Source organism: Podarcis melisellensis (assembly GCF_964234715.1).
Source record: "Podarcis melisellensis genome assembly, chromosome: 8".
NCBI classification, from domain to species: Eukaryota; Metazoa; Chordata; class Lepidosauria; order Squamata; family Lacertidae; genus Podarcis; species Podarcis melisellensis.
This window is the reverse complement of record NC_138540.1, coordinates 39,231,220-39,247,164: the sequence shown is the minus strand read 5'-3', so window position 1 is coordinate 39,247,164 and position 15,945 is coordinate 39,231,220. Positions and strand designations below refer to the sequence as shown.

The window sequence follows — 15,945 nt, the reverse complement described above, 5'->3', positions numbered from 1 at the left end:
CTTATTGCTGCCAGGTTGCAAGGCAGTGGCAGTCCGTGTGTGAAGGGGGGAAGGTTCTCTGAACCATGAGAGCCCTCTAAGCAGTAGAAATTGCCCCCCCCCAAAAAACTATTCCTACCCTTCTCAGTTTTATATTGCTGTGTCCAGAATGGCAATGACCCCACTCCATATCTTTTCCCTTGACAGCCTGAAAGATTGTCCCCGTCCATCTGTGGATTTCATCTGGCTCCACTTGTGATCCTGATACTTGTCAGGCCTTTGACTTGAACCCAATAATGCACTCTAATTGGAGCTTGACTGGACTGCACAGGGCACAGAACCACTAGATTGAGAGCATCATAAAAACATCACAGATTAACAAATGTGTCCCACTCTCCTGTTTTAAAATTAACAAACTGTGCCTGAAACACTTGGCTAGTGTTACGTAGGTCGGCAAAGAGTGTGATAAGCTTATTGGAGTAACTACTTGGGGCAACTCTACTGAGGTAAAGCCATCTCTACAATAATAAAAAAGGCAACAGCACACACAGTTGTTACAGAACGAATCAAATTACCCCTTCAAGAAATCAGGTGATTGTTTGGTCACTAGTAATTTACCCTGAAATATACGATCTGGCACTGCTGAATGAATGCTGAGCTGTTGATCTGGCCAGCGCTTGAGATTTATTTAGCTCCTGGGATGTGTCTAGAATGGTGCACAGAGATGGGGGGTGGGTATCACTCATGAGTAAATAGCATTAAACAGGGAAAATAAAATAAGTTTGCAAGCAGTTGGGCAGGTCTGCAGGAATGCAAAAGCACCATGGTAAAGTATTCAAGCAGAACTCCTATCTCACTACTGTAAATTACAATTATATCTTTTCTGCATGCAGCTCCTTCCCTCCATTTACCTCCCACAATATTGCCCATGAAGTTGGTAGTCAACATGGTGGCCTCCAGAATGCCAGCTCCCATGATCCCAAACCAGCCCGGGCAGTCATCAGTTACCCCTGCTCAATGGGTGTAAGCATTTTGCAAAATATAGGTTGTGTCCAGTTAAGTTCTGCCCATTGGAGTCCATGGACCTACGTTAGTCATGTCAATTCATTTTGGTGGTTCTATGCTGAGTAGAACTAACATTGGATACAACCCTGCGCCCTTTAGGGTTTGGAACAATGTGATTTCAAAATGCTGGATTCAGGGTAGCTGGGCTTGCTGGCTAGGGAGTAGAACTCAGTTCCTATTATCATGGTGATGGTCATCTTTCTCTCTCTCCCTCTCCCCCCCCCTCTCCCCTTTTCCTCTCCCAACAGCACCAAGTGTCAGTGCTGTAGAGTGCATTGGACATTCCTTACAATAAAGGGAGTTTGCATTGCTTCTAGGTGAAGGCTGTTTGTTAGGGCGAGGTCCGTGGCTCAGTGGCAGAGCATATTGCTTTGCATACAGAAGGTCTCTGGTTCCATCCCTGGCATCTCCAGGTAGGACTGGGAGAAAGCCCTGTCTTGGAAAACACTGGAGAGTCACTGCCAGTCAGTGTAAAGCATACTGAGCTAGATTGACTCAATGGTCTGAGTCAGTATAAGGCAGCTTCCTATGTCCCTATGGCTTACCTGAGCTTAACGCCCACTGCAAAGGTGTTGTGTTGGCAGACTGTTAGGTCACCGCTTAGAAGAGTGTCGATGTACACAGCGAAGGTAAGGTTAACGTGTGCGTTTCGCGCATTACACCGAAATGGCAGCGCAGTCGGTGGCCAGCTGGCGTTGAAGAGAGGAAATATAGATCACCTGCCTAGGTGGCATTTCATAAGCCAAGTGCCTTTAAATAATTAACGGAGGACCCCCCATCCAGCTCACCAAATGTCAGCCAGCGTCCGCTGGCCTTTTCCCCGTGCCTTATCGACTGTAACTCTCAAAGTGTGCCTTTAATAATAGCTTAAAGGGCGAGCGGAGAAGAGTTGGATGTGACGCCGGGGGTAAATCAGTGCTGCAAACAGAGGGAGATCAAGACAAAAAAGTGTGCAGCATTATGTTGTTCTGCTTTTACAATGCACTCTGGGGGGGTGCCATTCAGCTTACTGCTGCGGCCTGATTTGGCTTTGGTATGAATGATTTCCCATTGAAAGAACAACACTGGCACAAAGAAACAAACTTTTTTTTAAAAAACAACAACAAACAACAACTTAGCTTTGTTCAGAATCCGGGTGCAAATATGTGAATATTCTACATCAAGCATTGGCAGGGAAAGCCTGCAAGCTGCCTTCACTTTGCTGTGGTTCCGTCCTCTTCTCTCCCTCTTCCCGCTTCCACCCTACATTGGAAGCCCTGCATTTCAACTCTTCCTGTGGCAATTCACCCATTTATGGGTCTGCCATGGACAGTCAGTCAGGAGGTGACATTCCAAATTGTAACAGTACAGGGGCCAGGAAGATGAGCTTAGCCAGGCAAGACCTTCTCTAGCAATACAAGTTGCTCAGAGCTTTGCAGCTAGAACTTAATAGGGCCTGGTGGGATCAGCTGATTGAGTCCTTTGCCCAATTACTAGAATGGTACTGCAGATCAGTTTATCTATCATCTATCTATCTATCTATCTATATCTATCTATCTATCATCATCTATCCATCCATCTATCTATCTATCATCTATCTATCTATCTATCTATCTATCTATCTATCATCTATCTATCTATCTATCTATCTATCTATCTATCTATCATCTATCATCTATCATCTATCTATCATCTATCTATCATCTATCTATCTATCATATCTATCATCTATCTATCTATCATCTATCTATCTAGTATCCCTCTTTATAGTCCCCCTATAGACCCATATATATGGCTTATGCTGGAAGGATGACTCAACTTTAGCTGAACTCCTGTTAGGGAAGGACATGTGTTATTAAGCCTGTATACTAAGAGAAGTTAAACTATTTGTGTAACCTTTCTTTCAAAACATCTAAGGTGTACCTCTGTTAACCGGTGTCCACTAATCCTACCAATATGTTTTACCAACAGGGTTGTCTTTAATTTTTATTTTATTTTATCTATAGCCCTTTTTGTTTAAACAGCTTCTATTGAAAGCAGTTACACACATCAAACGGGCGTTTAGCGACTGTCAACTAAAATCACTTTCAGACTTTTGTATCTGATCTGTTTAGCCTGGGGGAGGAGGAAGCAGTGAAGGATTTGGGGAGGGGGGGAGGAAGCAGCAGCAAAGAAGAGAATATTATCAGGTGAGAACTTAATCATTGGACTTTGGGGGGGGAGGGGGTTCAATGTTGCTCCATCCACAGGTTTCTCTTTGTTTGGCCCATCATAGCTTCAGTCAGGGTAAACAGAACAAAATTCTTTGTGGTCTCAGGTGAAGATTGAAAGGGGATTCAAGCCTGTGTATAAAACACAAACTACCATAACAAAGATAAATACACAGTTCCAATTGACCAGAACTGATTTTTTTAAAAAAGAGGAAGAGAGAGGGAAGAAAAGAGTGGGATCTGGGTATCACAAAAGAAAAAGGAGAAAAAAAGAACTATGCTTGAAGATTAACCAATGAGCTCTCTGAAGTTGCATTGTTGCTCCTTAACTACAGTAGTGGCAACACAAGATGCTGAAAGGATTTTCTGTCTTTCCTTCATGTCATTTTGAAAGGCACCATCAAATGTTGGTGGAGTCCACTGGAAGGGAGCGTACAAAGGAAAGGGTGGGAAGACTCCATTAAAGGGCACACGGTTTAGATTTAGTTACTTTTGCAGCACGTCACTGACTGCATGAAAGCCGGCTAGGAGATGACGAGCCGAACTACATGATCAGCACACTTGTCTGATGAAACTGTTGCTGGGCTGAACCCCTGCATATACGTAGATAGCTTCTCGGTCTGATGTACCGTAGCAACATTTTGACGTTCTTACATTGCAAGCTATAAGATAGGATGGTTCATGTGATAAAGCTGTCAATGGGCTGTACTATTTCAGATTGCAGGTGGGTGATCTCACGTGAATATTAATCCATATTAAATAATTTCTACAAAGAAAGCTCACTGGAACCTATTTCTTGGCATATTACTTGTTCTGGGGTGTGTTTGTGTGTGTGTTATACACACCCACCCCTGAGATTTCCTCCATGCAGTCTGCCATAGTAAAGTGCAGCTACAGACATGTCACATAGGTCTGATTGTACAGATTGACTCCAAGAACATAAAGTGGTGCTATACTGAATCAGATTGTAAGAACACAAGGAGAGCCTGCTGAATCATGCCTGTGGCCCATCTAGTCCAGCAACCTAGTCTCATAGTGACTGACCAGATGCCTGTGGAAAACCTTCAAGCCTGCAACCAAGTTTTTCTGTATTCCAGTCTCTGAAACCCAAACAGACTAAGTTGCGAAGGATAATAATAATAATAGAAGATAGAAGAACAGTCACCAGAGTTGTTGTGTGTGAAAGCTGGAAGTGGCAGGCAGAGAGAGGCATGTCTTGCTCTGTGCTGAACCTAAGCTAGCCTTTTTGTAAACATTTGTTTACTCCTATACAGTTGATTCTCCTCTGTTTTTCTGCATAGGCAGAAAAGGGCCACTTGGGAAAATTTTAAGGGGAAAAAACCCATGTTCTCTTTGTTGCAGGTTGAGTTTGAGTGGCTCCGACAATTTTGGTTCCAGGGTAAACGTTATAGGAAGTGCACTGACTGGTGGGACAAACCAATGGCTGCGCTGGATGAATTTTGGAGGAAGCTGGAGCTCATGGTATGTACCAGTTTTTGGCATCATGCCTCCTAACCATACTCTGCACCCAATTTTCCCAATTGCTGTGGGTTGGTGAGTTGATGGCACCTTAAAGCTCCCAGCTCCATTTTAAGACAATTAGGCCTCAGTTGATTAAGCTTATTTTGAAAGGGAAACTAGTTGGCCCTGGACTAATCCTGCACCTCGGGGATGCTGTTTTGCCCTTTTGTTGCCAGTCCACAGTTGAAAGAGTTGCAACTACTTAACAACGCATGGGTTCTCTTTTCCACTCCTCTTCCCTGTCATCTTAACCCAACTTTCCCCAGAAGCCTTTGTCTCCACCCCCCTGTTCTCCATTTCCTGTTGTAACTTACCCAAAATACCTGGCACTGATATAATGCACATACTTTTCCTATTTAAATATTCAAAAATTTGAGTGAAGCAAGGTGGCACGGGGGTAGAGCAGACCAATGCTAATTCCTAAACCACAGTTGCATTGGAAACCTATGGCAGGCTTAAGTAATTCCCGCTCATTGAGTCCAATGGGAGGGAGCAAGGGAAAATATAGATAGTTTTACCCACCACACTTTTTCTGCTTTCCTCTCTGCTTCACCTCCTGAGTTGGATATGGTTTGGATACAGTGGAGCTAAAGCTGGGGGACTAGGTGCATAGGATTGCCCAGTTAAGATACCGGCCTTGCTCCTCTTACCTCCTTTCCTTTGTTTCCCCTGTGTCAGATAGATTGCAAAACTATTGGGGCAGAAAACTTGCACTTTGTAAATGCATATTGATGGTACTATTTCTGTGTCTCCTCCCCCTTCTCCTTCCTCTTCTCCTTCCCCTTCTCCTTCCCCCTCTTTTAGTTTTAATACAACCATTGGATATACCTATAAAGAAGGAAACTATTTTTTGTTGATGGTTAGTGCTTAATACAATCATGTCTTAGGAAACCTTACTAATTCTCAAACTGTGCTGTGAGTTCCTCCCATGCAGCATAAAACGTGATGATCTGAATAGTGAAGGCCCTCCATGCCTCTTGCTTGGCCCTTTTGGTTAAACCCGCCCAATCGGCACCACCTACCCAGTAATGCAGGGAGAGTACCAGGTGAGAAGTCCCAGAGAGCAGGAGGAAAAACTCTTGCCTTTAAGAGGAGAGTGGCTGCTCCTTGAAATCTCGGTCAGGAACTTAGTAGTGGAAAGGTGGACAGAGGGACACGCAAGGATCCAGCCAGGCCCCAGCTTTTGCCAGAGAAAGTTGTGCACTCAGAGCTATCCATGGTGCTGAGATGTGACCCCACATCACCTTATGGTTTCTTCTTGTGGATGATTGGTTGGAGTAGTGGGAGCTCATTTTATTTATTAAACTTTAACAACAACAACAACTTTTTATTTATACCCCGCCCTCCCCGGCCAGGGCCGGGCTCAGGGCAGCTAACACCAAATATGAATTAGAATAAAACATAATAGAAAAAGAAACAGAAACAACAACAACAACAACCACAACCACAAACAAACAAACAGTTAATTAAAATACGGCTTAAAATACAGCTTAAAATGCAGCCTCATTTTAGTAGTAGCCCATAAATCAAGACCATAAAGGGAGGAAACATCAGGTATTCACCCGAGCCAGCTATCCATGCTGGTCCTACATGGGCCAGCAAAAAAACCAAGGAAAAAATTGTATACCAAATCCCATATAAGGGGTCAGAGTGAGTCTAAGCCGAACAGCTCCGTCTTGCAGGCCCTGCGGAAAGATGTCAAAGATGCCCTAGTCTCTTGTGACAGAGCGTTCCACCATGTCAGGGTCAGTGCTGAAAAGGCCCTGGCCCTAGTTGAAACCAATCTAACCCCCTTGAGGCTCGGGACCTCCAAAGTATTGTTATTTATAGACCTTAAGGTCCTCCATGGGGAATACCAGGAGAGGCAGTCCTGTAGGTACTATGCAACCCAAAGCAAACCTCTAACATCAGAAGGGCCTTTGCTGTGGCTAGGTCATTCTGCCACATCTGTATGTGGGATTGAATCAGGGCTGATGCAGTGATATCACACAGGGATCTGCCTTCTGTGTGTGATTTAGTCTTCAGGGCTTTGCCTCTTCCCTTCATCAGAAGGCATGCCCGGGGTGTGGGTGTGTCAATAATTCTTACTCTTACCCATTTGCAAAGTGACTGGTACTCTTTGAGCTGGTTTAGATGTAAATCTAAACTGTATTTTAGCACATTTGAAGAGCCTAGGCTCCCTGCTCCCCAAGCTTCCCATGTTCTTTAGTCCACATATCAGATCAGAAGCTTCCGTTCTCCTCCTTACGACCATGCTGGAGGAGAAGGAGCGGGGTGTGCACACAAGCCAATGTGTGTGTGTGTGTGGGGACTCACCCTCATAATGTTAATCCATAGTTTACTGTTGCATTCAGTTCATTTTTTGAGTGTAATAAGAACGTCGGCCAAATTTGAAATTAGGGTGTGGGTAGTCCTGCAGCTGCCTGGAGCTTGAAAAACTCTGATCTAAGCCGTTTCCCTTTTCACTCTTGGCTACCCTTGGGGTTTTTGTTTTTGTTTTGTCTTTGTTGGTGCTACAGTCATAGCCTTCTCCCCCTAGTTAGCTGCGTCGCTTAGCAAGTCAGAAATCAAGATGGTTCCGTTGCTACTTTATCTCCGCTGCGTGTTGAGGACATGGAAAAAACCTGCAAACCCGGAGAATTCTCAAGGGCTGAGTTGTCTGCAATTGGTGTGACGTCTCCATGTGTCTCTAATTAGAAACACGGCGCTGTCAAGTGTATCTCCTTTCAACGGGACTTGGGACGATATTTATCAGCAAGCTTGCAAGGCTTTTTCGGAGGCCAAGACAGAAGCTGCTTCTAATTTAAATCTTAAAAAGAATGGCTTTAATGTTTATGACTCCTAACACATTAATCACAATTAATTTGAGCTATTGAGGGAGACAGAAGAGAATGTTAATAGGTAATGTCTGTTGTTTTTGTTGGGTCTCTAAGTAAATTTGGGTGCTTATTATGGTTGGGATTCAGATTTACTCTCTTTCAACTCACCCCTCCCCAAGTTGGTCGTATTCCTTTCATACCTATCCCGTGTCCCAAACTCTTAAAAACGTTAGCTGTTGGGCAGCAGGGGGCACTGTTGAGCCAGTGTTCAGGTAGGCTTCCAACAAGTCCGTTTGGGAAATAATAATAAAAATAATGCAGCTACATGTCGGTATAAGTATCAAAATTTACCCCTGTTTCTTCAAGTTAACCATAATCTCTAAGATTCCATAATACAGGAAATCAATTGTGGGCTAACAAATTCAACAGCAATTTAACATTTTTAAAAAGTGCAGCGTGTTGCGACAGATTTGGTCTCTGTAAAATTAAGCTAATTTAAAACAACAAAAACAAAACCTCTGGATGTTTCACATAAAGATAATGCATTTGTTTAAATTATAAAGACAAAACAAGCTTTTGTGGGGGGCTGGGGGGGGGGAGAAATGTATATTTTAGCGACCTCCCCTCCCATATATACAAACCATTTCTGCTTTTCTCCGAAATCTGTGACTAACAGGAAAAACAAAACCATTAAAGTAGAATTAATTCCTTCTCTTGTTTGAGGTGAACAACTTTTGTCGTTCATTTTTATATTTATGCCTTTGATCTTTTCTAATGGGAGATACTCTTGAGAATTGCTTCTTTTGTAGATTTTTGAAAAATAAATAAATCTTGGAATGTTAATTCATTCATGTTAAGAATAATTTCCCGAGTATTCTAACAGAAACATATTACAAAAAGTTTACATCTCTGGGTCTGTAGTTCATGGATGTCTTCGTGTGTGTGTGTGTGTGTGTGTGTGACATTACTGTCTCTGTGTGTATTAGTGTGTGTGTATCTTCTAGTGTTTGTTCTTGGCATTCTTCCCCTAAGGATAGTTTCCCCTCACAGCTCACTCTTGTGATGTAAATGTTAAACCTTTCATTTGAATGACATTCTGATAAAACCACATTCTCTCCCTCCTTCCCTTCTCTCTCCATCCCCTCCCCCTGCTTATTACTGCATGAATTTATGAACATTGAAAGGCAAACCAGTTTAAAGTTTGTGTGTCCTCTATTTCTTTTCTGTTTCCCCCAACCCACCCGTTTAACTATATGAAAGCAATTCACGTATTTGTGTGTATATCTATACATTTAATTTTAGTTGCCCAAGATTAGCACGTTATCATGCTCAACATCAAGATAAAGTTCTCTGCGAATTCAAAGGCAGAGTTACCATTTGAAAGGGCTTGTAGAAGCTTTGCTTTCTGGGTAGAGTCTGTTCTGAAAGGCTGAAATCTCATGTGATGCCAGGGAGCTCTTGCCGAAGCTGTTCTGAGATTCAGCGCACAGACAATTTGTCTCCCAGGGTCTGGTCTCATGCAAAACCTCGCAAAACTGACATTTATTTTACCTATAAAAATGTTTTAACGTTTGCGTTGAAGATGAGGGAACGAGGAAAGATGTAAAGGGGGGGGGCGGGAATGAGTGAGGAAAAAACAATCCAAGAAGAATCTCAACCGTTTCCTTCTTCCTTAATACAAAATAAAATGATGCAGAAATAATGTATTTTGATTGTGGAGTAAAATTGTTTTTTAAAAAAGAATTTACTGTTGAATGACACATTTCTGCAGATTCTTTTTTTTAACATTCCATTTCATATGTGTTTTTTAAAATGCAAATCATGTCGCATTGTATGAAGCTTCCCCTCCTTCACTTGACAGTCCGTTTAACAATAGAGTTGTGTATTTAGAATGCAGTTGGCCTTGATGACCTTCATTCACTCCACTGCGTAAAGAATTATTATTAAAACGGATCTGTTTTCTTGCAGTATCAAAATCTCAACAATTTTTCATTATGCTAGGTAGGGCTAAGCTCCAATTAATCCCAACCATTTCTGGAGAAATTTGGTATGCGGACTGTGCTCCTGATGTTTAGAAAGATATACAAAGGTTTGGCTAAACAATAATCTCCCAGGATATAAATAAATGTTTTGCTTTCTATGTAATACTGTGCTGAGTGGAGAGGAAAATACAAACTTAGCCCCCTATTCAACTATTAATACAGCAGTGTAGCTTCCTCTAATAATATAGCAGCTTGGCTTCATGCTATGTTGAGACTCATTTGGGAGGAAGGAAGAGAGATAAATGTAATAAATAAATACAGTTAATAGTTTATTTATTTCATGAAATTTATATACTGCTTGGCTGTAAAATACAAGAACACCCCACTCGAGTTTGGTTCACAAAAAGAATAAAACAATCAAATTCTCATTTAAAAATCTAGTTAAACCCAACAATTTGAAACATTCAAAAAATAGTTAAAATTAACAATAAACTAAAATTGATCTTATAGTGTGTCAGCACCCACACTTCTGAACTCTTTGGGAAAAGCAGGCATTAATCACCACCTCAAATGGTTCCTCTGTTTTGGTCAATATGTTGCAGCTTGATCGTTTCCATCCTGGTATTATCACAAAGCTTCCTGGAGTGGCCTGATGTAGTGCTCTTGTCCCAGCTGGCACGAAGGAATGGTTGGTTGTTGTGCATCATCCCACATTTTACGTGCTCGCTTGTTGCTATTTCCTTCCTTTCTGCTCACCAGTGAAACTGACAAACGTGCGGGAAAGCCTTGTCAGTTTCGCTGCAGCAGTGTTCAACTCATTTCTGTTTATTTTATTTTTAAAAAATCGAAGTATATTCTCTTTTGAATGGGTCGGGGGAGGTGAAACAGCGAGTGGGAAGGGCTGAATGTGCCTCTGGTTATGAGAGAGCAACCTGTGGTGCCAGCTTGACTTTGCTGGTTACTGTGGCTGGGTGGGATTAAATAATGCATTGTGTTGGAGAAGAGCAAGCCTCTTTTGCCGTGAGTCAAGGGAAGACAGAGGGGAAATAAGATGGCATTGGCCAGTACCAAGGCTGAACCCTTCGGTTAACTACTCCCGGAGCACTCAGGTTTCATATGTACCCATACACAGTGGTACCTCGGGTTAAGTACTTAATTTGTTTTGGAGGTCTGTTCTTAACCTGAAACTGTTCTTAACCTGAAGCACCACTTTAGCTAATGGGGCCTCCCACTGCCGCCGCACGATTTCTGTTCTCATCCTGAAGCAAAGTTCTTAAACCAAGGTAATATTTCTGGGTTAGCAGAGTCTGTAACCTGAAGTGTATGTAACACAAGGTACCACTGTACACCATACACTTAAAACACATCACTTCCCCCAAAGAATCCTGGGAACTCTGGTTAAGGGTGCTGGGTATTTTAGCTCTCTGAGGAGGGCCCTGGCTTCCCAGGATTCTTCGGGCTAAGCCATTTGCTTTAAATGTATTGTGTGTATACAGCCTAGGTCCTCTGAAGAAGGGAGGGGAGGGGAGGTCGGTATTGCAAAGGGTGATTTCTGGGCACTTCGAGGATGGTGGATCTGGCCTTGTGCTTTGGGCGGCAGTAGGGGGCATCCGGCAATTCATCCTTCAGGTTCTGGTAGTATAAGCACATTTGAGAATCCTCTCTTGCCCTTGCCCATGGTAGTATTTGGTGGCCCATCAAAATGAACTGTGAGGGAAGAGGCTGTGAGGAGGGAGGGTAGACATGGCCTGAGCTTCGGGTGTTTTATACAAATAAAAAAAAAATTAAGCCCAAAGTGAGAAAGTGTGATTTCTAGGGAGATGAGTGTGGGTGTTCGAGAGAGTCTTTTTCTGTTGGGAACTCATCCCTGAGCCAGACCTCTGTTAATAGTGACTAAAGAGACGCTAATGTAAAAAAGAGAGAAGAGGTTAAATATTGGAGAGGGGGGGAGCAAATACTAAATCTTTACAAAAAGAAAAGATTTTGTGTCTGCAGGGATGCGAACTCTGTAGCTTTATAGTTACAACTATAGTTATAGTTGGGGTGGTTGGTTTGCAGGTTTGTTGTTTGTTGTGCATACTGAACGTTTTTAGTATATGTGCTACCAAAGCAAGTGCTATACTGTTTATTCTTATTGTACATCCCAGGGGCTTTGGCACAAGGTGACTAAATAAATTCATCACCATCATTACTTAAACTAAAATCTTCAGTACAAAAATGTATAACAGCAGCTTGGTTATATGCAAAATAGCAAATAACCTCAGGTAAGCCCTTGGAAATAATCCTCCTAACTCTTTAAGGAGGTTAATTGCCTCCTTATTCTTGCTGCCACCGATAGAAATTTGACCACCATCAATGAAACCCATGGAATTTTGTCTCCCAGCAAATATTTGACAGAACTGAACTGGCCCTCTTGGTTTAATGTGGGTCCCCCCCCACCATGTAGTTTATTGTCTGTGTATGCAAATAGTTTGCTTGGCTAACGAGCAACAAATTTGATATGGTTTAGACTAAGGAAGGCTGACATGTCACTGTAAAACCACCTCCTTGTGTAAGCTCTCAAGTGATTAAAAAACCCGATACTAGCTAGAGCATTTAAAACTGCATTTTTGACTTTCCCGTTTGCATACCAACACCAAGAGTCAGTCTAAGGAGCCCTTTGAGGGGTGTTGAAAGGTACCATTCCTCCCAGCTTGGTGTTTGGAAGAACCGATAAATATGAGTGCCCATAGTTAGAAGTGAACATCCCACTCTTTACTGCTAAGGACAGCTGCCCAGTTATAAGTGTGGTTCTTCACCTTTAGTCCAATTCTTCTGGATGCAAGATTTTTCTTTTTGTGTGGTTGTTGCTAACATTTAAGAAACATCAGAGCTTTTGTATGATTAGGAGGCACGTTTGTCAAAATAAAACAGTCTCTGTTAAAGCTTTGCAAGCCTAGAAGCAGCTTAGAGCTCCAGTGCACACATCTCCAAATTTTGAAAAAGCAAGATGATGATGATGATGATGATAACAACAACAATCAATTTTATTATTATTTGTTTTATAAAATAACCACAGCAGTAGGGCACTAATTTACTAGAAATGTGATCTTTTCCCTGATCCTTGTTGATGAATAGTTTTTAGTGAAAGAAATCCGTACTAATTAAGCAAAGTTCATTTACTCAGCTTTTTTTAACAGTCATGTATGCAGAGCTTTAGGCCACCTAAGTAACATGTAATTGCTGGGTGTTGTTAAATTAGCTTGACAGCCGCATCAACAATAACAACTGCAGCTTCTTATAATTTAGTGTTCTTATTGTAACTTCCAATTGCCGTCCTGCTGGAGAGGACAAGGTGTAGCCAGTTTCCACCTGTCTAACAGTTTAGGCTGCAATCCTAACCCCACTTAGCTGGGAGTAAGCCTATTAATTCAATAGGACTTACTTCTGAGTAGATATGGTTAGGATTGTACTGTTAGAATGTGACCTGGTACGCCAACACCACATGTACTTAAAGTTAGTATGGGTGACTGCAGTGTCACTTATTGTCAAATGGATGTGATTAGAATTATATAGTAAACCTAATCCATAATGTCCAAGTTCCTTATAGGTTCACATTTTTGGCAGGAATAACTTAATAATTTGGTTATTTCAAATTCTGAGGAGTGTAGAATTAAATGACTGAACATAAAGCTAAACTCTATGCACATGAGGGAGGCAGTAATTTATTTTTTTAAGAACCTTAATTGAAAAGTTAAACTGAGGACAGGACATTCCCCCCCCCTCTACCTGGGAGCGCAATTTGAAATACGTTTCGGCAAGAACAAGCCCAATTGATTTCAGCAGGGCTTACTTCCTAATAAATATGTTTATGGCTGAGGCTGCAGCATTGTCAATCTCCATAAGTGTGGAAGAAAATTCAGCACTCTCCAGTTGCTGAATGACTATTACTTTTTAATAAAATAGTTGTCTTCCACATCTCCCTCATATAGATATATTTACAATTCTGAGCGAATTCAAAGCTAAGCTTCCAAAACAAAATGTGTGCTCAAAGCACAAAGGGCTGTGTTTATGATTCTCTTTGAAGTGGTTTTTTTCCTCCTTCTTTTTTCTTTTTGCAATAGGATAAGGAAATTTTTTAGAAACTGTCTGATAGTGTTCAGGGTAAATACTTAAACCCCTTTAGAGAATTTCACACACAGATACTGTGCAGTAAAAAAAAAAGGATACTTATGTTTCCTAAAGCTGCTACAGCCTACAGCTTTGTACTTAAAGACAGAGGTGTTGAATAGAATTCTACCGAGGATACATCCAGTGACAATATCTACAGGAACATCAGAGCAAACCAGTGGATAGCACTTTCTTTCTTTCTTTTTTAACCCTTCTGTGGATGTGCGGAGATCTACATCTGTGTGCAGCGCTGCCTGTTTCTTGAGCTGGAATAGATCAGCACCGCACCCCCCCCCCATCTGAAACAACAACAACAACAAGTGCAACACTGTGTGATCTCTGCACAAGGAATAGTAAACGCCCAACAACATGCATGCTTCTTGATCGCCAAGGTCCTCTGATGGGGGTCCCATGACCCTCAGGTTACTTTGGCCTATTACCAGGAACCAGGCCTTTCATGCTGCAACCAAGCCTGCCCTGTGGTACTCCTTGCCAATAGTGTTTTGGCAGGAGCCTCCGCTGCTTGTTTTTAAAAGTCTTCTAAAACCTGTATTATTCAGACCAGCCTTCCATATCTGCTAACCAGCTAACCTCGTATTGAGGTGCTTGGCATTTTTTAAAAAAATGTAATACTGTTGTTTACAGTCTGTATCTCTAGTGAAGTCGCCTCCAGCTACTCTGCAATTTCTGTGTTAAGTTTCTCTGCAAGCGCAACGTTCCAAACCCCATTGTACCAGTGGCAGCAACATGTCATTGCAGAGTAGGGGAGGGATTGTGAGAAATAGAAAGGGCAATCGTCAGCCAGTGGTCACTGGGAAGAACTGCATTGCCACCACTGGGAAATTGGTGAGTGTGGTGGCAAAAAAGGCAAATTATAGAATGTGCATTCAGTGGTACCTTGGGTTACAGACACTTCAGGTTACAGATGCTTTAGGTTACAGACTCCACTAACCCAGAAATAGTACCTCGGGTTAAGAACTTTGCTTCAGGATGAGAACAGAAATCGTGCAGCAGCGGCGCGGCGGCAGCAGCAGCAGGAGGCTCCATTAGCTAAAGTGGTGCTTCAGGTTAAGAACAGTTGCAGGTTAAGAATGGACAAATTAAGAACAAATTAAGTTCTTAACCCGAGGTACCACTGTACGTACACACACACACACACTTTTGTTGCTACCCAGTTGCTACTCAAAATGCAAGCCAAAAGTTTTTGATTCTTTTTTTTTTTTAAAAAAGCACTAAATTGGAGGCAAAATTCGAAATTCACTCTTTTTAACGGGGGAAGTTGCATATGCATATGTCTTCATGGTGCGCTCCAGGGCAGGCATTATCATCTTTACAACTATAAGCAAGTTCTGTTAAAGTAGCCTCATGACATCTCAGTTGGCCACTTTTGCTCGCTCATTTTGGACTCAAGGGTTGGAACTTTCCTTAAGTCTTTGATGATGCATCTGGAATTTCTCTGTGCTTGTCAGCTATAGCTCTTCACTCCCCCACACCCGAGGGATAATACCACAGTCATAGGAACATAAGAAGCAGCCTTAAATTGAGTCAGACCATTGGTCCATCTAGCTCAGTGTCACCTACTGATTGGCAGCAGCATCTCCCTAGTGTGTCAGACTTGGCTGTTTCCCAGTCCTACCTGGAGATGCCAGGAATTGCACCTCAGGATGTTCTGCATATGCTCCATCACTAAGCTATGGTCCTTCCCCTAAAAACCGTTCTGTGTGTGGGAAGTTCTACATCAGTGGTTCTCAAGCTGTGGGTCCCCAGATGTTGGACTACAACTCCCATCATCCCTGACCACTGGTCATGCTGGCTAGGAATGATGGGAGTTGTAGTCCAACAACATCTGGGGACCCACAGCTTGAGAAACGCTGTTCTACATGGACCTTCCATCTGTGATGGGCATTGTAGCTATTGATACATCTAAAACAGTGGCTTGGTTTTTCGATAGATATTTGGCCTTTGTAGTATGTTCCAGCACACAGTTTAAGAATCCTTGATCTACAGATGCTGTCGTTCAGCTACCCTCTGCTTCTCACCTGCCCCATCAACTTCTTTATGGATTCATCCAGAGGTTAGGCATTTTGAGAGAGTCTTCTCTTTATGATTGTTGACTAAGTCTAGAGATCCATGCAGTGTGTTTGTCTATATACTCCCCCTCCTCCACTTAGCTCTCCACCACCACTACCAAACATATAGAGTAGTATAAGATTAAACTCAGAGTGAAAATATAAACAGACA

The 15,945-nt window shown here is 42.2% G+C and overlaps 1 protein-coding gene across 9 annotated transcripts in view; it reads left to right on the top strand.

Moving 5' to 3' along the window:
* Nucleotides 1–15,945, top strand: part of FTO (FTO alpha-ketoglutarate dependent dioxygenase) — a 252,999-nt gene that overhangs the window by 71,111 nt on the left and 165,943 nt on the right. For 6 of the 9 annotated variants that reach the window (XM_081924062.1, XM_081924066.1, XM_081924067.1 and 3 more), the window contains one exon: nt 4,596–4,715. The exons of 2 other annotated variants lie outside the window; for them this stretch is intronic. In XM_081924062.1, the coding sequence (XP_081780188.1) occupies nt 4,596–4,715 (120 nt within the window). Of the gene's footprint in view, nt 1–4,595; nt 4,716–7,293; nt 7,444–15,945 lie in introns of those variants that run through there. One more of the 9 variants, XM_081924065.1, reaches the window with a different exon arrangement.